The sequence below is a fragment of the Trichechus manatus genome, unplaced genomic scaffold, assembly GCF_000243295.1.
Source record: "Trichechus manatus latirostris isolate Lorelei unplaced genomic scaffold, TriManLat1.0 scaffold00092, whole genome shotgun sequence".
Lineage (NCBI taxonomy): Eukaryota > Metazoa > Chordata > Mammalia > Sirenia > Trichechidae > Trichechus > Trichechus manatus.
In genome coordinates, this window is record NW_004444028.1 from 7,086,602 (window position 1) to 7,105,541 (window position 18,940).

Here is an 18,940-nt window from a genome sequence, read left to right on the forward strand (position 1 = left end):
TCACTTCCTGGGTAAACGCCTGGAGTGGTGGACACGTGCTCTCACTTCCTGGGTAAACGCCTGGAGTGGTGGACACGTGCTCTCACTTCCTGGGTAAACGCCTCGAGTGGTGGACACGTGCTTTCACTTCCTGGGTAAACGCCTGGAGTGGTGGACATGTGCTTTCACTTCCTGGGTAAACGCCTGGAGTGGAAGAGCTGGATCGTATGGTAGATGGGTGTTTCACTTCTAAAGACCGACCAGACTGTTTTCCAAAGGGGTTTATACTGTTTATTTTCTCAGCAGCAGTAAGTGAGAGTTCTTCTCCACAGCCTTGCCAGCGCTTACAGTATGGTCTTTCTTTGAACTGTAGGTATTCTCACAGTTGTGTAAGGAGCCCTGGTGGCTCAAATGGTTAAGTGCTTAGCTGCTAACTGAAAGGTCGGCGGTTTGAACCTACCCAGCAGCTCCACAGGAGAAAGACCTGGTGATCTGCTTGCATAAAGATTACAGCCTAGAAAACGCTGTGGGGCAGTCCTCCTGTCACGTGGGTCGCTGAGAGTTTCAGTTGACTCGATGGCACCCAGCAATAGGCGTGGTGTGGTGTCCTGCTGTGGCGTTAATTTTCATTTCCCTAATGCCTAGTGATTTTGAGCATCTTTTCGTGTGCTTGTTCTCCGTATATCTTCTTGAAGTATCTATTCAAATCTTTTGCATATTTTTAAGAAATTGGGTTGTATATTTTCTTATTACTGAGTTTGAAGAATTCTTTATATATTCTGGGTCTCGGTCCTTCATCAGAGTTATGATATGCAAATGGTTTCTCAGCCTTTGGCTTATCTTTTCTCATTGTCTTTCACAGAGTATAAGTTTTTAATTTGGGTAAAGTCCGGGTTTTTTTATGGATCATGCTTGTGGTGTCATTAGCTAGGAAATCTTTGTCTAACCCAAGCTCACAAAGACTTTCCTTGTATATGCCGTGCCCTTTTCCCCTGAATACTTCAATGTGTGTTTCCTCAGAGCATGACTATCTGTACATGTCTCCTTGTGCAGTTAGAAAATTCTGGAAATTCCCACGTTTATTTAATCTAGAGTGCATGTTCTCATTTTGTCAGTTGCCCAGTGACGTCCTTTATAGCTCGTTTTTCCCAGTCTAGGAGCATGTATTGCATTTTACTTGCCATGTCTCTCTGGTCTCCTTTAAGCTGGAACATTTTTGTGGCCTTTGTTTTTTATGCCATTAACAGTTTTGAACGATGCAGGCCAGCTGTTGTATAGAATGTCCATCAGTTGGGTTTGCCTGTTTCCTCACAGTTAGATTCATGTTTGGTTGGAATGCTACGCAGGTGGTGCTGGGGCCCTCGTTATCCCTTCTGTGTTTGTCAGCATTACTCTTCCCCCGTTTATTTATCATCAGTATGGGCTCATGGGAGTTTTACTTTTTTTATCTTTATTTTGAAATGATTTTAGATTTTCAGAAAAATTGCAAGGATTGTACAGTTTCTGTGTGCCCTTCACCCGCCTTTCCCCAGTGTTCACATCTTCCGTAACCACGTCACCACGCCCCACAAGGCCAGGAAATTACCATCGGTACCACACTACCAACTGGAGACTTGACTGGATTTCCCCCATTTCTCCGTCATGGCCTTTTTTGTTCCAGGCTACCATAGTGCGTTTAGCTGTCATGTCTCCTTAATCTCTTCCAGTCTGTGACAGCTTCTCCGTCCCTCCTTGTCTTTCACGACCTCGATGCTTTTGAAGAGTAGTGGGCAGGCATTTTATAGATTGTATCTCATGGGAATTTCATTATTTTTAATAAGTCACTAAGATTTGTCTCCACTAAGAACTTTGTTGAAGACACACTTAAGTGCCTGCCTCTCGAGCCTTATGCTGCCTCCCTTTGCTCTCCAGCCCCATCCACTGCAGCCACACTCGGCTGCTCCTCATTCCTCCACCACGCCGTGCCCTACCACACTACGCCCTCTGGCCCCAGGCTTGATTCATGCTGTTTTCTGCCTAGAACATTCCTCCCACTCTTCCTCGTTTACAGGGCCAGCATCTGGCCAGCCTTCAGCACAAAGCTTCGAATCACATTCTTTGTTAACCCCCGAGCTGTAGTAGCTCCCCCCGCCGCGCACTGCCGTAGCCCGCTCTGCTTCCCCAGCAAAGCTCTTGTTACCCGTTGATCTGTCTCTTCTGGCTGCTGGCAGCTCCGTTAGGCGGGTGCTGTGTCACTCACTTCTGTGTCCGTAGTGGCTACTGTAGTGCCTGGTACAGAGAGGACTCAGGTATCCGAACGACTGATGAGCCTAAGATTTACTGTAAACTAGGGACTGGGATCCAGCTCCTCAAGTATTCTGCCATTTAGAAGAATGGGGAAGATTCAAACATTAAGCGAGATTAGTTAAATTAACAATTTATCCAGCAGATGTTACAGCCATTATAAATTGAAATTATAAAGACTGTATAAAACTTCGAAAAACCTATGTACGTAAGAAAAAACTAAATATCAACACAGTTATTGTAACTGCTCAAATATGAACCGACTCATTTATTGATCAGGGGTTTTAGATTTTTAGTCTATAATACAGAGATTACTGGGGCAAGTGCCTCTCAAACAGGCGTGCGCATGCATGTCCCTGGGAGGCGCCGTGAGGGGCAGGCTATGCTGAGCCACAGAGAACATGGCATGTCTTCCTGGAGCATAACGTTTGCTCAGAGGCTTTAAGGAAAATGTTCAGTTTTATTATGAAGTGGGGCGCAAATATCGCATGAATTTGTAAGATAAAATATTATACCTGGGAGAAATTCCATGCCTGTGGGCTTCTGTGGGCAAATTCGTGCTGACTCTCTGTGGTTGGGGGAGGTTGAGAAGTGCTTTCTTAGGCGTTGGGTGAAATGATGAACATGAAGCGCTCAACCCTGTCCCTGATGTTCATTGAACGCTCATGTGCCAGTTGTTGGACCTTCTACTGCCTTGTGAAATCTCTTCCTGAGTGATCACCGCGTGACAGACTTGGGCCCCTCTGCTTGTTACCAGTTGGTGCAGCGGTTAAGAGCTTGGCTGCTAACCAAAAGGTCGGCAGTTCGAATCCACCAGCGGCTTCTTGGAAACCCTATGGGGCAGGTCTACTCTGTCCTGTAGAATCGCAGTGAGTCAGAATCGACTCAGCAGCAACAGGTTGGCTGGATCCTTTGTATGCTGCTAACTGAACGCTTTTCAGCTCTGCGCTCACTAGAGGTTTGTGGCATGTGAACGTCCGTAAAGACGTTTTGGTCACTGACAGTCGCGTACCAAGAGTGTTCACTTTTTCTCCAATGTGTTAACTTGCAGTCGGGTGCGATCATGACCGTCCTTGCAGCCGTTTGCACCAAGATCCCAGAAGGCAGGCTCGCCATCATCTTCCTCCCGATGGTCACGTTCACAGCAGGGAACGTGAGTATTTCCATGAAGTCAGGTTCCGGGAACGTGGTGGCCTTTCCACGGTGACTGGACTGTTACCTCACGTTGGGAGTGTCAGTGCTGGAGGATCGAGGCCGTACAAGTGCTCTTCTCTCTGCTGACTTTCAGGCCCTCAAAGCCATTATTGCCGTGGATACGGCAGGACTGGTCCTGGGATGGAGGTTTTTTGACCACGCAGCACACCTCGGGGGAGCTCTCTTTGGAATGTAAGTCTGCGTGCACTCGATTGCTGACACGGCCTCCTCAAGTCCTCGTCTGCCTGCCTTGCCCCAGAGGAGGCTGGGGAGGGCCTTGGCCATGTGAGGGAGGCGGAGCAGGGAGGCGGAGCAGGGAGGCGGGAGGCCTGGGCATGGTGGGTGTGGCCTGTCCCGGTTTGACCGTGTGTGGTGGGTGCGAGTGGTCAGCACCGCCCTCCTGGTCAGTGTAGAGTCTGTGTCTTCACCCTCCACTGACCCTTGCCACCCCAGCTCCTGTCGTCCAGCCCCTTGGGGACTACTCCCTGTCCCTCTGCTCTCCTGCCTTCCTGCCTCCCCACCCCCATATGGCTCCCCCCGCTGCCCTCCACCTGACCAGGGCCGTGCAGACCTGCTGAGCTGGCACAGCGTCCTGCCTGCAGCGAGTGCGCGGCGAGCGGAAAGCAGCGCTGACCACTTACTGAGCTCTGTCACGTGGCTGCACTGAGCTGGTTACAGTACATTACACTCCTGTTACCTCCATTTTACTGACGGGAAACTGAGGCTCAGAAGTGACCTTCCCCAGGTCAAACGGCTCTTCGGGAGCAGAGCCCCAAAGCCCAGCCCATCCTGTCACACCATATTGAGTGCAGTCAGCATTGCGGCCACAGATGTTCCATCTGTGCCTCAGACAGTGGGCTTTTGCCTAAAATACAGGGTTCAGTGGCGGCTCTGTCGCGGACATTTCCTTACGGGACGCTTGGGACTCCCCCGGCCTGTCCTTCCAGCAGAGTCGTCTTCTGAGGCACTTGGTCCCCGATGGCCTGCCTTGTCTTGCATAAATGTTGCCTTTGGCCCTTTTACTTGCATTTTACTTTGTTTCATGACAATGGAAAACTTTTTTCATTAAAAAGAAAAATCGATTCTAAGTGGAGCAGTTCAGCTGAGTAGGCGGTGGAACTAAATGCCATCCTGCCGTTTATAACCTTCAGTGCTGATTAAAGCAGAGCATGTGTGCATTCTTGCTTGCAAAGCTGTACATTCTAAACAGTAGGAACTGACCTGATATTACAGGATGCTTATGAAAAGGGGTATGTTTTATGAGTCTAAATCTGTCTGCATCTTTCCGTGATTACTTAAAGGGTCTCTCCCCAGCAGGGTTTTATTCCTCTGAACTGTAACGAGATGGCCTTTTTCTTCTGTCCCGAAAATAACCAGATCAAATGCATTTTAAAATCCAGGATCTGAAAGGCGGAGGCCCCTTTTCTTTTTTCAACACCTCTTTATTGCATGTCAGTCACATCCAGAACTCATGTTTTGTAACCTCTTTAATCTAGATTTAGAAACCTAAATCTAAAATTTTTTTTTAGTTAATTCTGTTTGTTGATGGAAAAGATCCCATTAGTATCCACCTGCACATTTCCTTGCCTTCATATGCCTGATGAAATTCTCTAATCCTCACGTCACACTGTTGCAATAATAAATAATATATATGAATATTTGCTGTGCACCTCAGCTCAGGAGTTCGTTCCCACAGAATCCTGTGAGCTAAGGGCCAGTTAATGCTCTCAAAATCCTGCAGGGCTTCCATTCTCCAGGTGAGGGAGCAGCCTGAGGAGGGTGAGGTGGCAGCTTAGCCAAGGCCACGTGCTAGTCACTGCAGGAGTTCCCCACTGAGCACACAGATGAGCTCTGTTTCCGGGAGGCTCGAATTTTTAGGCAAATGACGAATTAATTACATTTGGATTTATGAGTGTAATCAGAAACAGCATATCTGTAAGATTATATAGCATTTGACTCTTCGATTGAAGTAATTAGATTAAAAATAAGTAGGTTAAAAAGCTCTTTATTAATGAAGAGGTCCTGACAAGTGACTCGTTTCTTTCAAGGGTTTTACAGCTGCATTTGAATCAGAGGATGATCCTTATTCTTGAATTTTAAATTCACCACAGAATTTGACTTTAAGCCCCCTAAAATTTTTGATACATGCTTATTAGTTACTTTTTGTTAATGCCTTTTTTCTTTCTGTAAATTTAACCCATTATTCTTTTTGGGCTTTTCTCTGTTTTCCAAAATTTTAATGGTGATTGTATTTTCATAATCAGACTTCAGTGAATATTAAATATACATTATAGCTACTCATTATGGTAAAAATAAGATTTAGGTATAATTCAAGCCCTTTAAAAAATACATGCTAAGAACAATTAAAAAATGGTAAAACATTAAACTGCTTTAATTGTGATTAAAGTTAAATTCTGATCCCAGTCAGAGTTAAACAGGACATTTTATAGTCAAGTGTCTGGTTTCTGCCTCAGAGAATCTGCAATCTGGGGAAAGCAGGCTTCACTTAACAGCCATTCCAAAAAGACTCTGTTCCCCATTTGATGGACTTTAGGTTTAAAAAAATGGTAACTTCATGGTACTTATCAGCTATATGTCATATCATTTGAATGCTGGACCTGTTTTTCTTTTCCCCAGATGGTATATTACTTACGGTCATGAACTCATTTGGAAGAACAGGGAGCCTTTGGTGAAAATTTGGCATGAAATGAGGACTAGCGGCCCCAAAAAAGGAGGTGGCTCTAACTGAAAGCAGGGCCGCAAGACTGCATCTTGTCAGTGCTGCTTGAGAGGACCCAGGATCGCGCCGGCCTTGGAGTCCCCACGTCTCTGCTCCTGCCGGGGAGATACCCAGCAGCTCGCATTCCCAGGGTTTTAAACAGTGTTCCCAGTACATGTCCTTATTAAAAAGTGAATTATGACAGAGTTGGTGAAATAAAGGTTTATATCTCTAGTTTGTAATCAGAGGGTGTGTGTTCTCTTTTTGAGAGCACTAATGCTGCTCTGGAAATTTTTCTTTTAATAGTTGCATTTGACATGGGTTGGTGAGCCAGAAACCTGGGGAGAATGCACGTTTTAAAGACTGGATGTAGACTTGGGGGCTCTTGTTCTCATGCTTGGGCCCTCTAGCACCTTGCTAAGCATTTAATCTTATCTGCTCCTTCCCTCAGTCAAAGGTTAAAGAGTATTTTCTCTCTAGCATAGTCAGAAATAACAGCTACGGTATTTGTGTGTGTGTGTGTGTGCTGTATCTGAAATTTTACAGAGCAAGTTAGTGTCTCATTCAAAAATTTATACACAGATTGTTTAGTGACATTGGTTGCAATCCCTGTGGTGTGTCAGCACTCTCCGCCTTTCCACCCCGGGTTCCCTGTGTCCATTTGTCCAGTTTTCCTGTCCCTTCCTGCCTTCTCGTCTTTGCTTTGGGCAGGTGTTGCCCACTTGGTCTCATATAGTTGACTGATCTAAGCCCCAGTTCCTCACGTGTGTTACCGTTTGTTTCATAGCGCTGTCTGTCTGATCTTTGGCTGAAAGCAGGCTTTGGGAGTGGCTTCCGTTTTGAGTTAGGATATCCGGGGGCCATAGTCTCTGTCAGATCAGTAAGTCTGGTCTTTTTCATGAATTTGAATTTTGTTCTGCACTTTTCTCCTGCTTTGTCCAGGACCCTCTGTTGTGATCCCTGTCAGCAGTCACTGGTGGTAGCCGGGCACCATCTAGTTCTTCTGGGCTCAGGCTTGTGGAGGCTATGGTTCATGAGGTCCATTAGTCCTCTGGACTAACATTTTCCTTGTGACATTGGTTTTCTTCATTCTCCTTTACTCTGGACAGGATGGGACCAATAGATGTATCTTAGATGGCCACTCACAAGCTTTTAAGACCTCAGACCCTATTCAGCCAGTTAGGATATAGTTGACTCTAACCTGGAGATGAGGCATTTTCTGTAAACCTGAGAATATGTCAAAAAAGGGAAATGCTCTGACTTCATCATCAATCAGCCAAGCACCGAACGGAATGAGAAACTGACAGAGAACAGAGTAAAGGGAGGTCCCTATCATCAGTTAATGCACCAGATTCACCATCTTGGACTCCTGTCGGAGATCGGTGAACAGGGAGTATGGGAAAGCAGCTTTGTGGACCCCAGCAGGAGCCCAGAACAACCGGTAACCAGTGATAGACACTTTCCCACCCTCTACCCTTTTTCACCCCGACTCGGCCTCCTCTGCAGCCACAGTCTCTTGGCCGGGAGGCACTGGCTTCAGCCCTGTGATGCTTGGATTCCACCTGCCCACACTGGCCAACTCCCTGAGTGCCATTTGTTTGTTGCTGGTGTTGCTTTTTCTGCTTCTTTTGGTTTCATCCATACCTCTCACCACGTCCCCCTCCTTTCTCTCAAATACCTGGCTCCATGTGCCACAGTTGCTTCTTCCTGAAAGGCTCTGAAATGCTGTTTGACTGTGGAACTGCTTCCCAGCCCATGCTGCCATGCTGGTGGGATTCCCGGGGCTTTGTTTGTTTGTTTTGATTTATTCTGTTTTGATTTGTTTTTCTTCACTCAGCTTGGGAGCCCCTTCTAGCTGGGCTGTACTGCGCGGCTTGGGAGTTACTTCTTTAGTCTGCACAGCCACGCAGTGGGATCCCTGGGGGGCATTTCTTTTCTTGTTTTTGTGGGGTTTTTTGGTTTATTTTCATTTCTTTTTCCCTTTTTGTCTTTCTTCATTTCTCAGTTTCTTGTCTCTCTATACTTACCTTCTCTTCCTGTCTCCTGAATACTCGGCACTGTGTGACACCTCTACCCATTCTAGCCAGGCTGTACTTCGCGGCCTGGGAGCCACTTCCCCAGTCTTCGCAGCTGCACTGGTGGTATCCCTGGGGGCTTTGCTTTTTTCCTAATTTTTATTTTCTTCTTCCTTTTTGTTTTTCTCCATTTCTTGGTCTCTCATCTCTCCACTCCAACGGCAAGCTCCCTTAGCACTATTTTTTGTCGATTTGTTTTGGGCTCCTGTTTCTCATCTTTCCCATACCAATCTTAGCTCCACACATCACAGTCTTCCCCCTCCTTCCTGTCTACTTGCACCATATGCTGAACATCACACCCCCCAAGCAGCAGAGGCACAGCCTACCAGAACCTGCCCTGCACTGATTCCCGGCCTGCCCTGTCAGCCCCAGTATGTGCCACAACCAACCTATGCCTGCAACTCCCCTTCAGCTGGACCTGCCCTGCTGCACCACAGATCAGCAAATGACCCTGTCCATTGGACACAGAGGCAAAAAGTATCATGCGTGCCCACAGAGGAGCAAACAACGCACAGCGCGCCTACTCGGACATAAGCAAATAAAAAAGCGGGATGAAACAAATCTATGATCAATAAATGAGGGAAATAACTACTGAATGTCCTGAAGACAGCAGACAATATCAAAACATGAAAAAAGAGAACAGGATGGTTCCAGTAGGCAAAACACCAGATGACTTTCCAGTAGAAGAAAAGGCACTAGAACTAATAGCTCTGAATATTAAAGATCTGAATTCCCTATTTAAGAGTGGAAGCAAAAAGCAGACAAGAATGAGGAAAAAACAGACAAATCCATGGAAAAGGCAGACAAATTCATGGAAAATACAAAAAAAAAAAAGGAAGAATTCAGGAAAATAATGAACAAAAGGCCAAAATAAATTCACAACTAGAAATCACACAAAAACACAATCAGAAATCCAAAAGATAAACAAGATTTCAGAAATGGACAGTATCATAGAAGGGCTGACGAGCAGGTTTCAAGTGATGGAAGACGGGATCAGCGAAACTGAAGACAAACACTTGGATACAGCTCTGAGGAAAAATCGGAAAAAAAAAAAGAAAAACCCTGAGAATTATGTGGGATACCATCAAAAGCAAAAATCTGCGAGTGATTGGAGTTCCAGAATAGGGAGAAAACAGAAAGCACAGCATCATTGAAGATCTGACAGAAAACTTCCCCAATATCATGAAAGATGAAAAGCTGACCATCCAGGAAGCTCAATGAACCCCATATAGGATATACCCTAAAAAAAAAAATCACCAAGGCATATCATAATCACACTCACTAAAACCAAAGACAAAGAATCCCGAGAGCAGCTCGAGAAAAACGAAAAGTCACATACAGAGGAGAAACAATAAGATTAAGCTCGGATTATTCGGCAGAAACCATGCAAGCAAGAAGGCAATGAATGACACCTATAAAACCTTGAAAGAAAAAAATTGCAAGCCAAAAATAATATATACTGCAAAACTCTCATTCAAATATGATGGTGAAATTAGGACATTTCCAGATAAACAGAAATTAAGGGACTATGTAAAAACCAAACCAAATTTACAAGAATTATTAAAGGGAGTCCTTCGGTCTGAAAAGAGCATACCAGCCAGATACCAACCTAGGAAATGAACTCTCAAGGACTACCCAAAACCAAAAGAATTACAACAAGGAAGCAGAGAGGTTGATCTGTAAATGACAACATCAGAACAATAAAAGAGGGAAAAAACGGTGTAGGTATACAACCTACTAATGGAGAGGAAGGCAAGGCGATACCAAGTAATAATAAATTGCTTCAAACCTAGGAAGATTAGGTTTGTTAACTTTCTTTGTGGTTACCTTCTCATCAAAATGAAGAAAAAGTCTCAGTAAAACCAAAATCTACAAAAACAAAAGAAAAAAAAATCCACAAACAAAAGGAACTCAGCATAGGAGAGTAAGAGGAACAAAGAAAATATCAGCACCACAAAAAAAGCACTACAAAATGACAGCAGTAAACTCAGACTTATCAATAATTACACTGAATGTAAATGGCCTAAATGCACCCATAAAGAGACAGAGAGTGACAGAATGGATTAAAAAACAGGATCCATCAATATGCTTTCTACAAGAGACACACCTTAGAAACAAACGTAAATTTATTAAAAATCAAAGGATGGAAAAATATCGAGCAAACAGCTACCAAAAAAGAGCAAAAGTGACAATACTAATCTCAGCTAGAATAGACTTTAAAACAAAATCCACCATAAAAGACAGAAAAGGACACTATATAGTGATTAAAGGGACAATCCATCATGAAGACATAACCATAATAAACATCTATGCACCCCATGACAGGCCTCCAAAGTACATAAAACAAACTCTAACAGCACTGAAAAGAGAAACAGTTCCACAATAGTGGGAGACTTCAACACACCAGAACATCTAGAAAGAAACTCAACAAAGACACGGAAGACCTAAAGGGGACAATCAGCAAACTTGACCTCATAGACATATATAGAACACTCCACTCAACAGCTGCAAAGTACACATTCTTTTCCAGAATAGACCACATCTTAGGCCACAGAGCAACCTTCAACAAAATCCAAAATACTGAGATAATACAGAAGTGTCTTCTCTGATGACAACACCATCAAGATAGAAATTAACAACAGGAAGAGCAAGGAAAAAAAATACACGGAAACTGAATTACACCCTGCATACAAACCACTGGGTAATAGAAGAAATCAGAGATGGAATCAAAAAATTCCTAGAATCCAATGAGAATGAAAACACATCATACCAAAACCTTTGGGACACAGCAAAGGCAGTCCTCAGAGGACAATTTATAGCAATAGATGCACACATCAAAAAAGAAGAAAGGGACAAAATCAAAACATTAACTACAGAACTCAAACAAGTAGAAAGAGAACAATAAAAAAGGCCCACAGCCACCAGAAGAAAGGAAATAGTAAAGATCAGAACAGAAATAAATGAAATAGAAAACAGAAAAAACAATAGAAAGAATCAACAAAACCAAAAGTTGGTTCTTTGAAAGGATCAACAGAATCGACAAACTGCTGGCTAAACTGACAAAAGAAAAACAGGAGAGGATGCAAATAACCCAAATAAGAAATGAAATGGGGGACATTACAAAAAGGATCATAACAGAGTATTACGAAAAACTGTACGCCAACAAATTTGACAACCTAGAGGAAATGGATAAATTTCTAGAAACACACCACCTACCCCAACTAACACAAAATGATGTTGAAAACCTGAATAGACCCATAATAGATTGAAAAGGTAATTTAAAAAAAGCTCCCAAGAAAAAAAAGCTCTGGCTCAGATGGCTTCACTGGATAATTCTACCAAACATTCGGAGAAGAGCTTATACCAGTACTACTCAAACTACTTCAGAACATAGAGAAGGAAGCAACACTTCCGAATTCATTCTGAAGCCAGCATAACCCTGATACCAAAACCAGGCAAAGACGCCACAAAAAAGGAAAATTACAGAATTACAAACCAATGTCTTTCATGAATATAGATGCAAAAATTCTCAACAAAATTCTAGCCAATATAATTCAGCATTGTTTATCAAAAAAATAATACACCACGACCAAGTAGGATTCATGCCAGGTAAATAAGGATAGTTCAGCATGAGAAAATCAATCAATATAATCCACCACATAAAAGAATCACATGACCACATCTCAACTGACACAGAAGAGGCATTCAACAAAGTATAACACTCATTCCTGATAAAAACTCTCAAGAAAATAGGTATAGAAGGGAAACTTCTCAACATAATAAAGGGCATCTATGCAAAATAAACAGCCAATATCATTCTTAATGGAGAGAGGCTGAAAACATTCCCCTTGAGAACAGGAACAAGGCAAGGATGCCCTTTATCAGCACTCCTATTTAACATTGTGCTGGAAATCCTAGCTAGAGCAATAAGGCAAGAAAAAGGGCATCCAAATTGGTAATGAAATTAAACTGCCCCTGTTTTCAGATGATATGATACTATACATAGAAAACCCGAAAGACTCCACGAGAAAACTACTGGAACTAATAGAAAGATTCAGCAGAGTAGCAAAATAGAAGAAAAACATACAAAAATCAGTTGGATTCCTATACACCAATAAAGAACGATAAAAATGAAATCAAAAAAGCAATACCATTTATAATAGCCCGTAAAAAAAACACTTAGGAATAACTCTAACCAGAGACATAAAAGACCTATACAAAGAAAACTACAAAACACTACTGCAAGAAAGCAAAACAGATCTATGTAAGTGGAAAAACATACCATGCTCATGGATCAGTAGACTCAACATTGTGAAAATAAGAATTCTACCCAAAGCAATTTACAAATACCATGCAATCCTGCTCCAAATACCAACAACATTCTTCAAAGAGATGGAGAAACTAATCATTAATTTTATAGGGACAGGGAAGAAGCTCCAGATAAGTAAACCACTACTGAAGAAGAATAGGAGGAGTCATGCTACTGACCTCAGAATCTACTATGCAGCTACAGTAGTCAAAACAGCCTGGTACTGGTACAAAGACAGATACACTGACCAGTGGAACACAATTGAGAACCCAGATGTAACTCCATCCACCTACGGTCACTTGATCTTCAACAAGGGCCCAAAGTCCATCAAATGGGGAACAGTCTTTTTAACAAATGGTGCTGGCAAAACTGGATGTCCATCTGCAAAACAATGAAACAGGACCCATACCTCACACCATATACAAAAACTAATTCAAAATGGATCAAAGGCCTAAATATAAATCCAAAAACTATAAAGTTCATAGAAGAAAAGATAGGATCAATGCCAGAGGCCCTAATGTACAGCATTAACAAGATACAAACCATAACCAACAACACACAAACTCAAGAAGATAAGCTAGATAACTGGGATATTCTAAAAATTAAACACTTATGTTTATCAAGACTTCACCAAAAGAGTAAAAAGAGAACCTACAGACTGGGAGAAAATTTTTGGACATTAAAAGTCAGACAAAAGTCTAATCTCTATAATCTACAAGAAAATCCAACACCTCTGCAACAGAAAGACAAAAATCCAATTAAAAAATGGGCAAAGGAAATGAACAGACACTTCACCAAAGAAGACATTCAAGTGGCCAACAGACACGAGGAAATGTTCGCGATTACTAGCCGTTAGAGAAATGCAAATCAAAACCACAATGTGATACCGTCTCACCCCAGCATTACTAGCACAAATCAAAAAAACTGGAAATAACAAATGTTGGAGAGGTTGTGGGGAGATCAGAACTCATGCACTGCTGGTGGGAATGCACACTGATACAACCATTTTGGAAAATGATACGGCACTTCCTTAGAAAGCTAGAAATACAAATACCATATGATCCAGCAATCCCACCCCTAGGAATATATCCTAGAGAAGTAAGAGCTGTCACACAAATATACAAATGCACACCCTTGTTCATTGCAGCACTGTTCACAATATCAAAAAGATGGAAACAACCTAGATGTCCATCAACAGATAAATGGATAAACAAACTATGGTACATACACACGGTGTATTACCCAACAATAAAAAACAATGATCAATCTGTGAAGCATCTCATAGCATGGATGAATTGACGGCATTATGTGGAGTGAAGTCAGTCAGTCACAAAAAGGTAGATATTGTATGAGACCTCTACTGTAAAAACTCATAAAAAGGTGTACACACAAAATGAAACAATCTTTGTTGGTTATGAGGGATGGTGGGGGGAACACCAAACAGACAATAGCTAAGTGGTAACTTTGGTGAAGGGTAAGACAGTACACAATACTGGGGAAGCCAGCACAACTTGTACAAAGAAAGGTCATGGAAGCTCCACATACATATCCAAACTCCCTGAGGGACCATGCTGTTGGGTAGAGGGCTGTGGGGACCATGGTCTCGGGACATCCAGCTCACTTGGCATAACATAGTTTATAAAGAAGATGTTCCACATTCTACCTTGGTGAGTAGTGTCTGGGGTCTTAAAAGCCTGTGAGCAGCTATCTAAGATACTCCACTGGTCTCAATCCTTAGGGAACAAGGGAGAATGAAGAAAACAAGATACAAGGGAAAGACCAGTCCAAAGGACTAATGGGCCAAAACTACTACGGCCTCCAACAGACTGAGTCCAGTACAGGTAGATGGTGCTCGGTTACCACCACTGACTTCTCTGACTGGGATCACAACAGAGGGTCCCAGTCAGAGCTGGAGAAAAATGTAGAACACAATTCTAACTCACAGGGAGGCGGGGCCAAGATCGCGGAGTAGTCAGACGGCTTCCTATGTCCCTCTTACAATAAAGACCTGAAAAAACAAGTGATGTGATTGTATATGAATGTCTAGGAGCCCTGAACAAGGCAGAGGTTGAGGAATCGGACTGAGTGGTGCGGGGAGAGAGAGATGGTTTGGAAGCAGCAAGGAGTTCCCTGACCTGACCCGGTGGGAACCACAGCCCTTCAGCCCGGATTGGCTCTGGGTGCGTAGAGAGGCGGGCATACAGCTCCGCTTGCTCACTCGGGAGGCAGTTTCCACATCGAGGGAGATCTGGCAGCAGAGATTCTGCTTGGACACTCAGAACCAGTGAAAAGCAGCACCCAAATGGCTAACGCTAAGTACATGCCTGTGGCCTTTCGTGGGGATTAAAAAAAAAAAACCTATTTAGGAAATACCTCTCTCCCCTTTACCTCCTCCCTTCCCCTCTGCACCGAGTCAAGCCATCTTCAGTGACCTCTGAGTCCCCTGGCCTGGAAGTAGATCCCATAAGGCGCCCTGACCCATTCTCCTGGCCTTGGAGAGGGAACAAATTAACAAACGGAAAAAATAAGCTACCAGCTCCACTAAGCCAGGAACTCAGGGTTGGCACAGCTCCTTTGCCTAGGCACAGGCATAAGGGGTCTGTAGAATTTCAGTGCCTTCTACCCCTGTATAGACTTGTGTGGACCCATTTCAGCAGCGTAAGCCCTCATTACCACAGTACAACAAGGTAAACACCTGAAGTCTTACTTGAACTGTTTCAGCTGTGAAGTGGCAAATTTGTGACACTTGACACTGCTCTGCCCTTTAAGAAGGCACCTTACCTGTCTGCATTAGGGGCTTGAGGACTGGTGGCTCCACCCACACCACCTAGCCACCTGCTACAGGGGTCCAAGAATAAGTGGTGCTCCCCAGTCCTTACAACCAACAGAGTAGGGTGCTCATAGTCTGGCTGCAATACCTACCTACTCGCTCTAGGGAACAGGGACACGCTTTCCCTTCAGACACTCAGGCAGCCATCAGCCCCCTGCCTTGCTCAGCATGTGACCCGCCCCCTACTGCAGCCAGATACCTGTGCCTGCACCAATCAACCATGCCTAAGACTGTAGGTGAGAGCCTGCACCACACACTTGGTGATCGACTGCCTGGACACCTGAGCTGAATCCATACAGGAAAATTTAATGGGCTCCTGGGCACAAACACATACTTAATTACAGACCGAACTACCTGGTGACAGGACATGAGAACTTCAAAGGTGCCAATAAACAAACTAGCACACACAAACAGCTTATCTGGGCATATCAAAACAAAACAAGAAGCTAGGACACACTGAACAAATATAAAATTATAATAACTTATTGATGGCTCGGAGACAACAGTCAATATCAAATCACATAAAGAGACAGTTCATGATGGCTATAGCAAGCTCCCAAAATAATCAATTTTCTGGAGGAAGAGAATTTCTTGGAATTACCAGAGGCAGAATACAAAAGATTAATATACAGAACTCTTCAAGAAATTAGGAAATTTGGGAAAACACAGAAAAGCCAAAAAACACAAGACAAAGCAGTAGTGGAACTTTAAAGTTATTCAAGAGTATAATGACAAATTTAATAGGCTGCAAGAATCCATAAAGAGCAATCAGAAATCCAGAAGATTAACAATAAAATTTCAGAATTAGACAACTCAATAGAAAGTCACAGGGGCAGAACTGAGGCAGTAAAAGTCAGAATTAGTGACACTGAAGATGAAGCACTTGACACCAACATATTTGAGGAAAAATCAGATAAAAGAATTAAAAAGTTATCTGGAACTCTATCAAGAGAAATAACCTATGAGTGATTGGAGTACCACAATGGGGGCGGGGTGGGGGGGATAACAGAAAATACAGAGAGAATTGTTGAAGACTTGACAGAAAACTTCCCTGATATCATGAAAGATGAGAAGATATCTATTCAAGATGCTCATCGAACCCCACATAAGATAGATCCCAAAAGAAAGTCACCAAGACATATTATAATCAAACTTGCCAAAACCAAAGATAAAGAGAAAATTTTAAGAGCAGCTGGGATAAAAGAAAAGTCATCTACAAAGGAGAGTCAATTAGAATAAGGTTGGACTACTCAGCAGAAACCATGCAGGCAAGAAGGCAATGGAATGACATATAAAGCCTTGAAGGAAAAAAAAATGCCAACAAAGAATTATATATCCAGCAAAACTGTCTCTCAAATATGATGGTGAAATTAGGGCATTTTCAGATAAACAGAATTTCAAGGAATTTGCAAAAACTAAACCAAAATTACAAGAAGTACTAAAGGGAGTCCTCCAGTTAGAATATCAATAACACCAGATAACAACGCAAGACTAGAACACAGGACAGAGCAACCAGGTATCGACTGAGATAGAGAAGTCACAGTAATACATCAAAGCTAAAACACTGAAAATAGGGAAACAGATATCAATATGCAAAAAATCATAACATTAAAACAAAAAACAGGGACTTAAAAAATGTAGACAGATTTTTCATATGGAGGGAAAGTCAAGGTGATATAAAGAAATAAAAACACTAGTATAAACTTAGAAAAATAGGGGTAAATATTAAGGTTACCACAAAGGAAACTAAGAATCCTACAAGTCAAAAATAAAAACCTAGAAAAATATAAAGACAAACACAAAATCAACAACAATGAAAAAGATGAAAAGAAAGAAAAACGACTAAGCACAGAAAATTAAGCACAAAGAAACTGTGAACAACACACACAAAAAAGACATCAAAATGACAGCACTAAACTCATACCTATCAATACTTATGCTGAATGTAAACGGACTAAATGCACCAATAAAGAGACAGAGAGTGGTAGACTGGATAAAAAAAACACGATCTGTCTATATGCTGCCTACAAAAGACACACCTTAGACTTAAAGACACAAACAAGCTAAAACTCAAAGGATGAAAAAAATATATATGAAGCAAACAACACTCAAAAAAGAGCAGGAGTCGCAATATTAATCTCTGACAAAACAGACTTTAAAGTAAAATCCACCACAAAGGATAAGGAAGGACACTATATAATGATTGAAGAGTCAATATACCAGGAGGACATAAGTATAATAAATATTTATGCACCCAATGACAGGGCTCCAAAATACATAAAACAAAGTCTAACAGAACTCCAAAGAGAGATAGACAGCTGCACAATAGTAGTAGGAGACTTCAACACGTCACTTTCGATGAAGGACAGAACATCCAGTAAGAAGCTCAACAAAGACACGGAAGAGCTAAATGCTACAATAAACCAACTTGATCTCAGAGACATACACTGAACACTCCACCCAACAGCAGCCAAGTATACTTTCTTTTCCAACGCCTATGGAACATTCTCCAGAATAGACCACATATTAAGCCATAAAGCAAGCCTTAACAAAATTCAAAACATTGAAATATTACAAAGCATATTTTCTGACCATAAAGCCGTAAAAGTAGACATCGGCAACACAAAAAGCAAGGAAAAAAAAATCAAACACATGGAAACCGAACAACACGTTGCTCAAAAACTACTGGGTTATAGAAGGAATTACGGATTGAATAAAGAAATTCATAGAATCAAATGAGAATGAAAACACATCCTACCAGAACCTTTGGAACACAGCAAAAGCAGTGCTCAGAGGTCAGCTTATAGCAATAAATGCACACATCCAAAAAGAGAAAGGGCCATAGTCAAAACATTAACCCTATAACTGGAACAAGTAGGAAGAGAGCAGCAAAAGAAGCGCTCAGGCACCAGAAGAAAGGAAATAATAAGAATTAGACCAGAATTAAATGAAAGAGAATAGAAAAACAATTCAAAGAGTTAAGAAGACCAAAAGCTGGTTCTTTGAAAAGATCAACAAAACTGGTAAACTACTGGCCAAAGTGACAAAAGAAAAACAGGAGAGGATGCAGATAACCCATATAAGAAATGAGATGGATGCTAATCACAACAGACCCAACTGAAATTAAAAGAATCATAACAGAATACTATGAAAAACTGTACTCTAACAAATTTGAAAACCTAGAGGAAATGAGCAAATTTCTAGAAGTTCACTACCTACCTAAACTAACACAAAAACAGAGGTAGAACAACTAAATAAACCCATAACAAAAGAAGAGATTGAAAAGGTAATTTAAAAATTCCCAATCAAAAAAAGCCCTGGCATGGATGGCTTCACTGGAGAATTCTACCAAACTTTCAGAGAAGAGTTAACACCACTTCTACTAAAGGTACTTCAGAGCATAGAAAAGGATGGAATACTCCCAAACTCCTTCTATGAAGCCAGCATAACCCTGATAATAAAACCAGGTAAAGACACCACTAGAAAAGAAAATTATAGACCCATATCCCTCATGAACATTGACGCAAAAATCCTCAACAAAATTCTAGCCA

At 42.2% G+C, this 18,940-nt stretch overlaps 1 protein-coding gene across 1 annotated transcript in view; it reads left to right on the forward strand.

Annotated features, from left to right (window-relative positions):
- PARL (presenilin associated rhomboid like) overlaps window positions 1-6,422 on the forward strand; it is a 37,563-nt gene extending 31,141 nt beyond the window's left edge. Inside the window, exons 8-10 of the mRNA XM_004382294.2 lie at window positions 3,314-3,415; window positions 3,551-3,648; window positions 6,094-6,422. Coding sequence (XP_004382351.1) covers window positions 3,314-3,415; window positions 3,551-3,648; window positions 6,094-6,205 — 312 coding nt within the window. The 3' untranslated portion in view covers window positions 6,206-6,422. The remainder of the gene's footprint in view (window positions 1-3,313; window positions 3,416-3,550; window positions 3,649-6,093) is intronic.
- The last annotated feature ends 12,518 nt before the right edge of the window (window positions 6,423-18,940 follow it).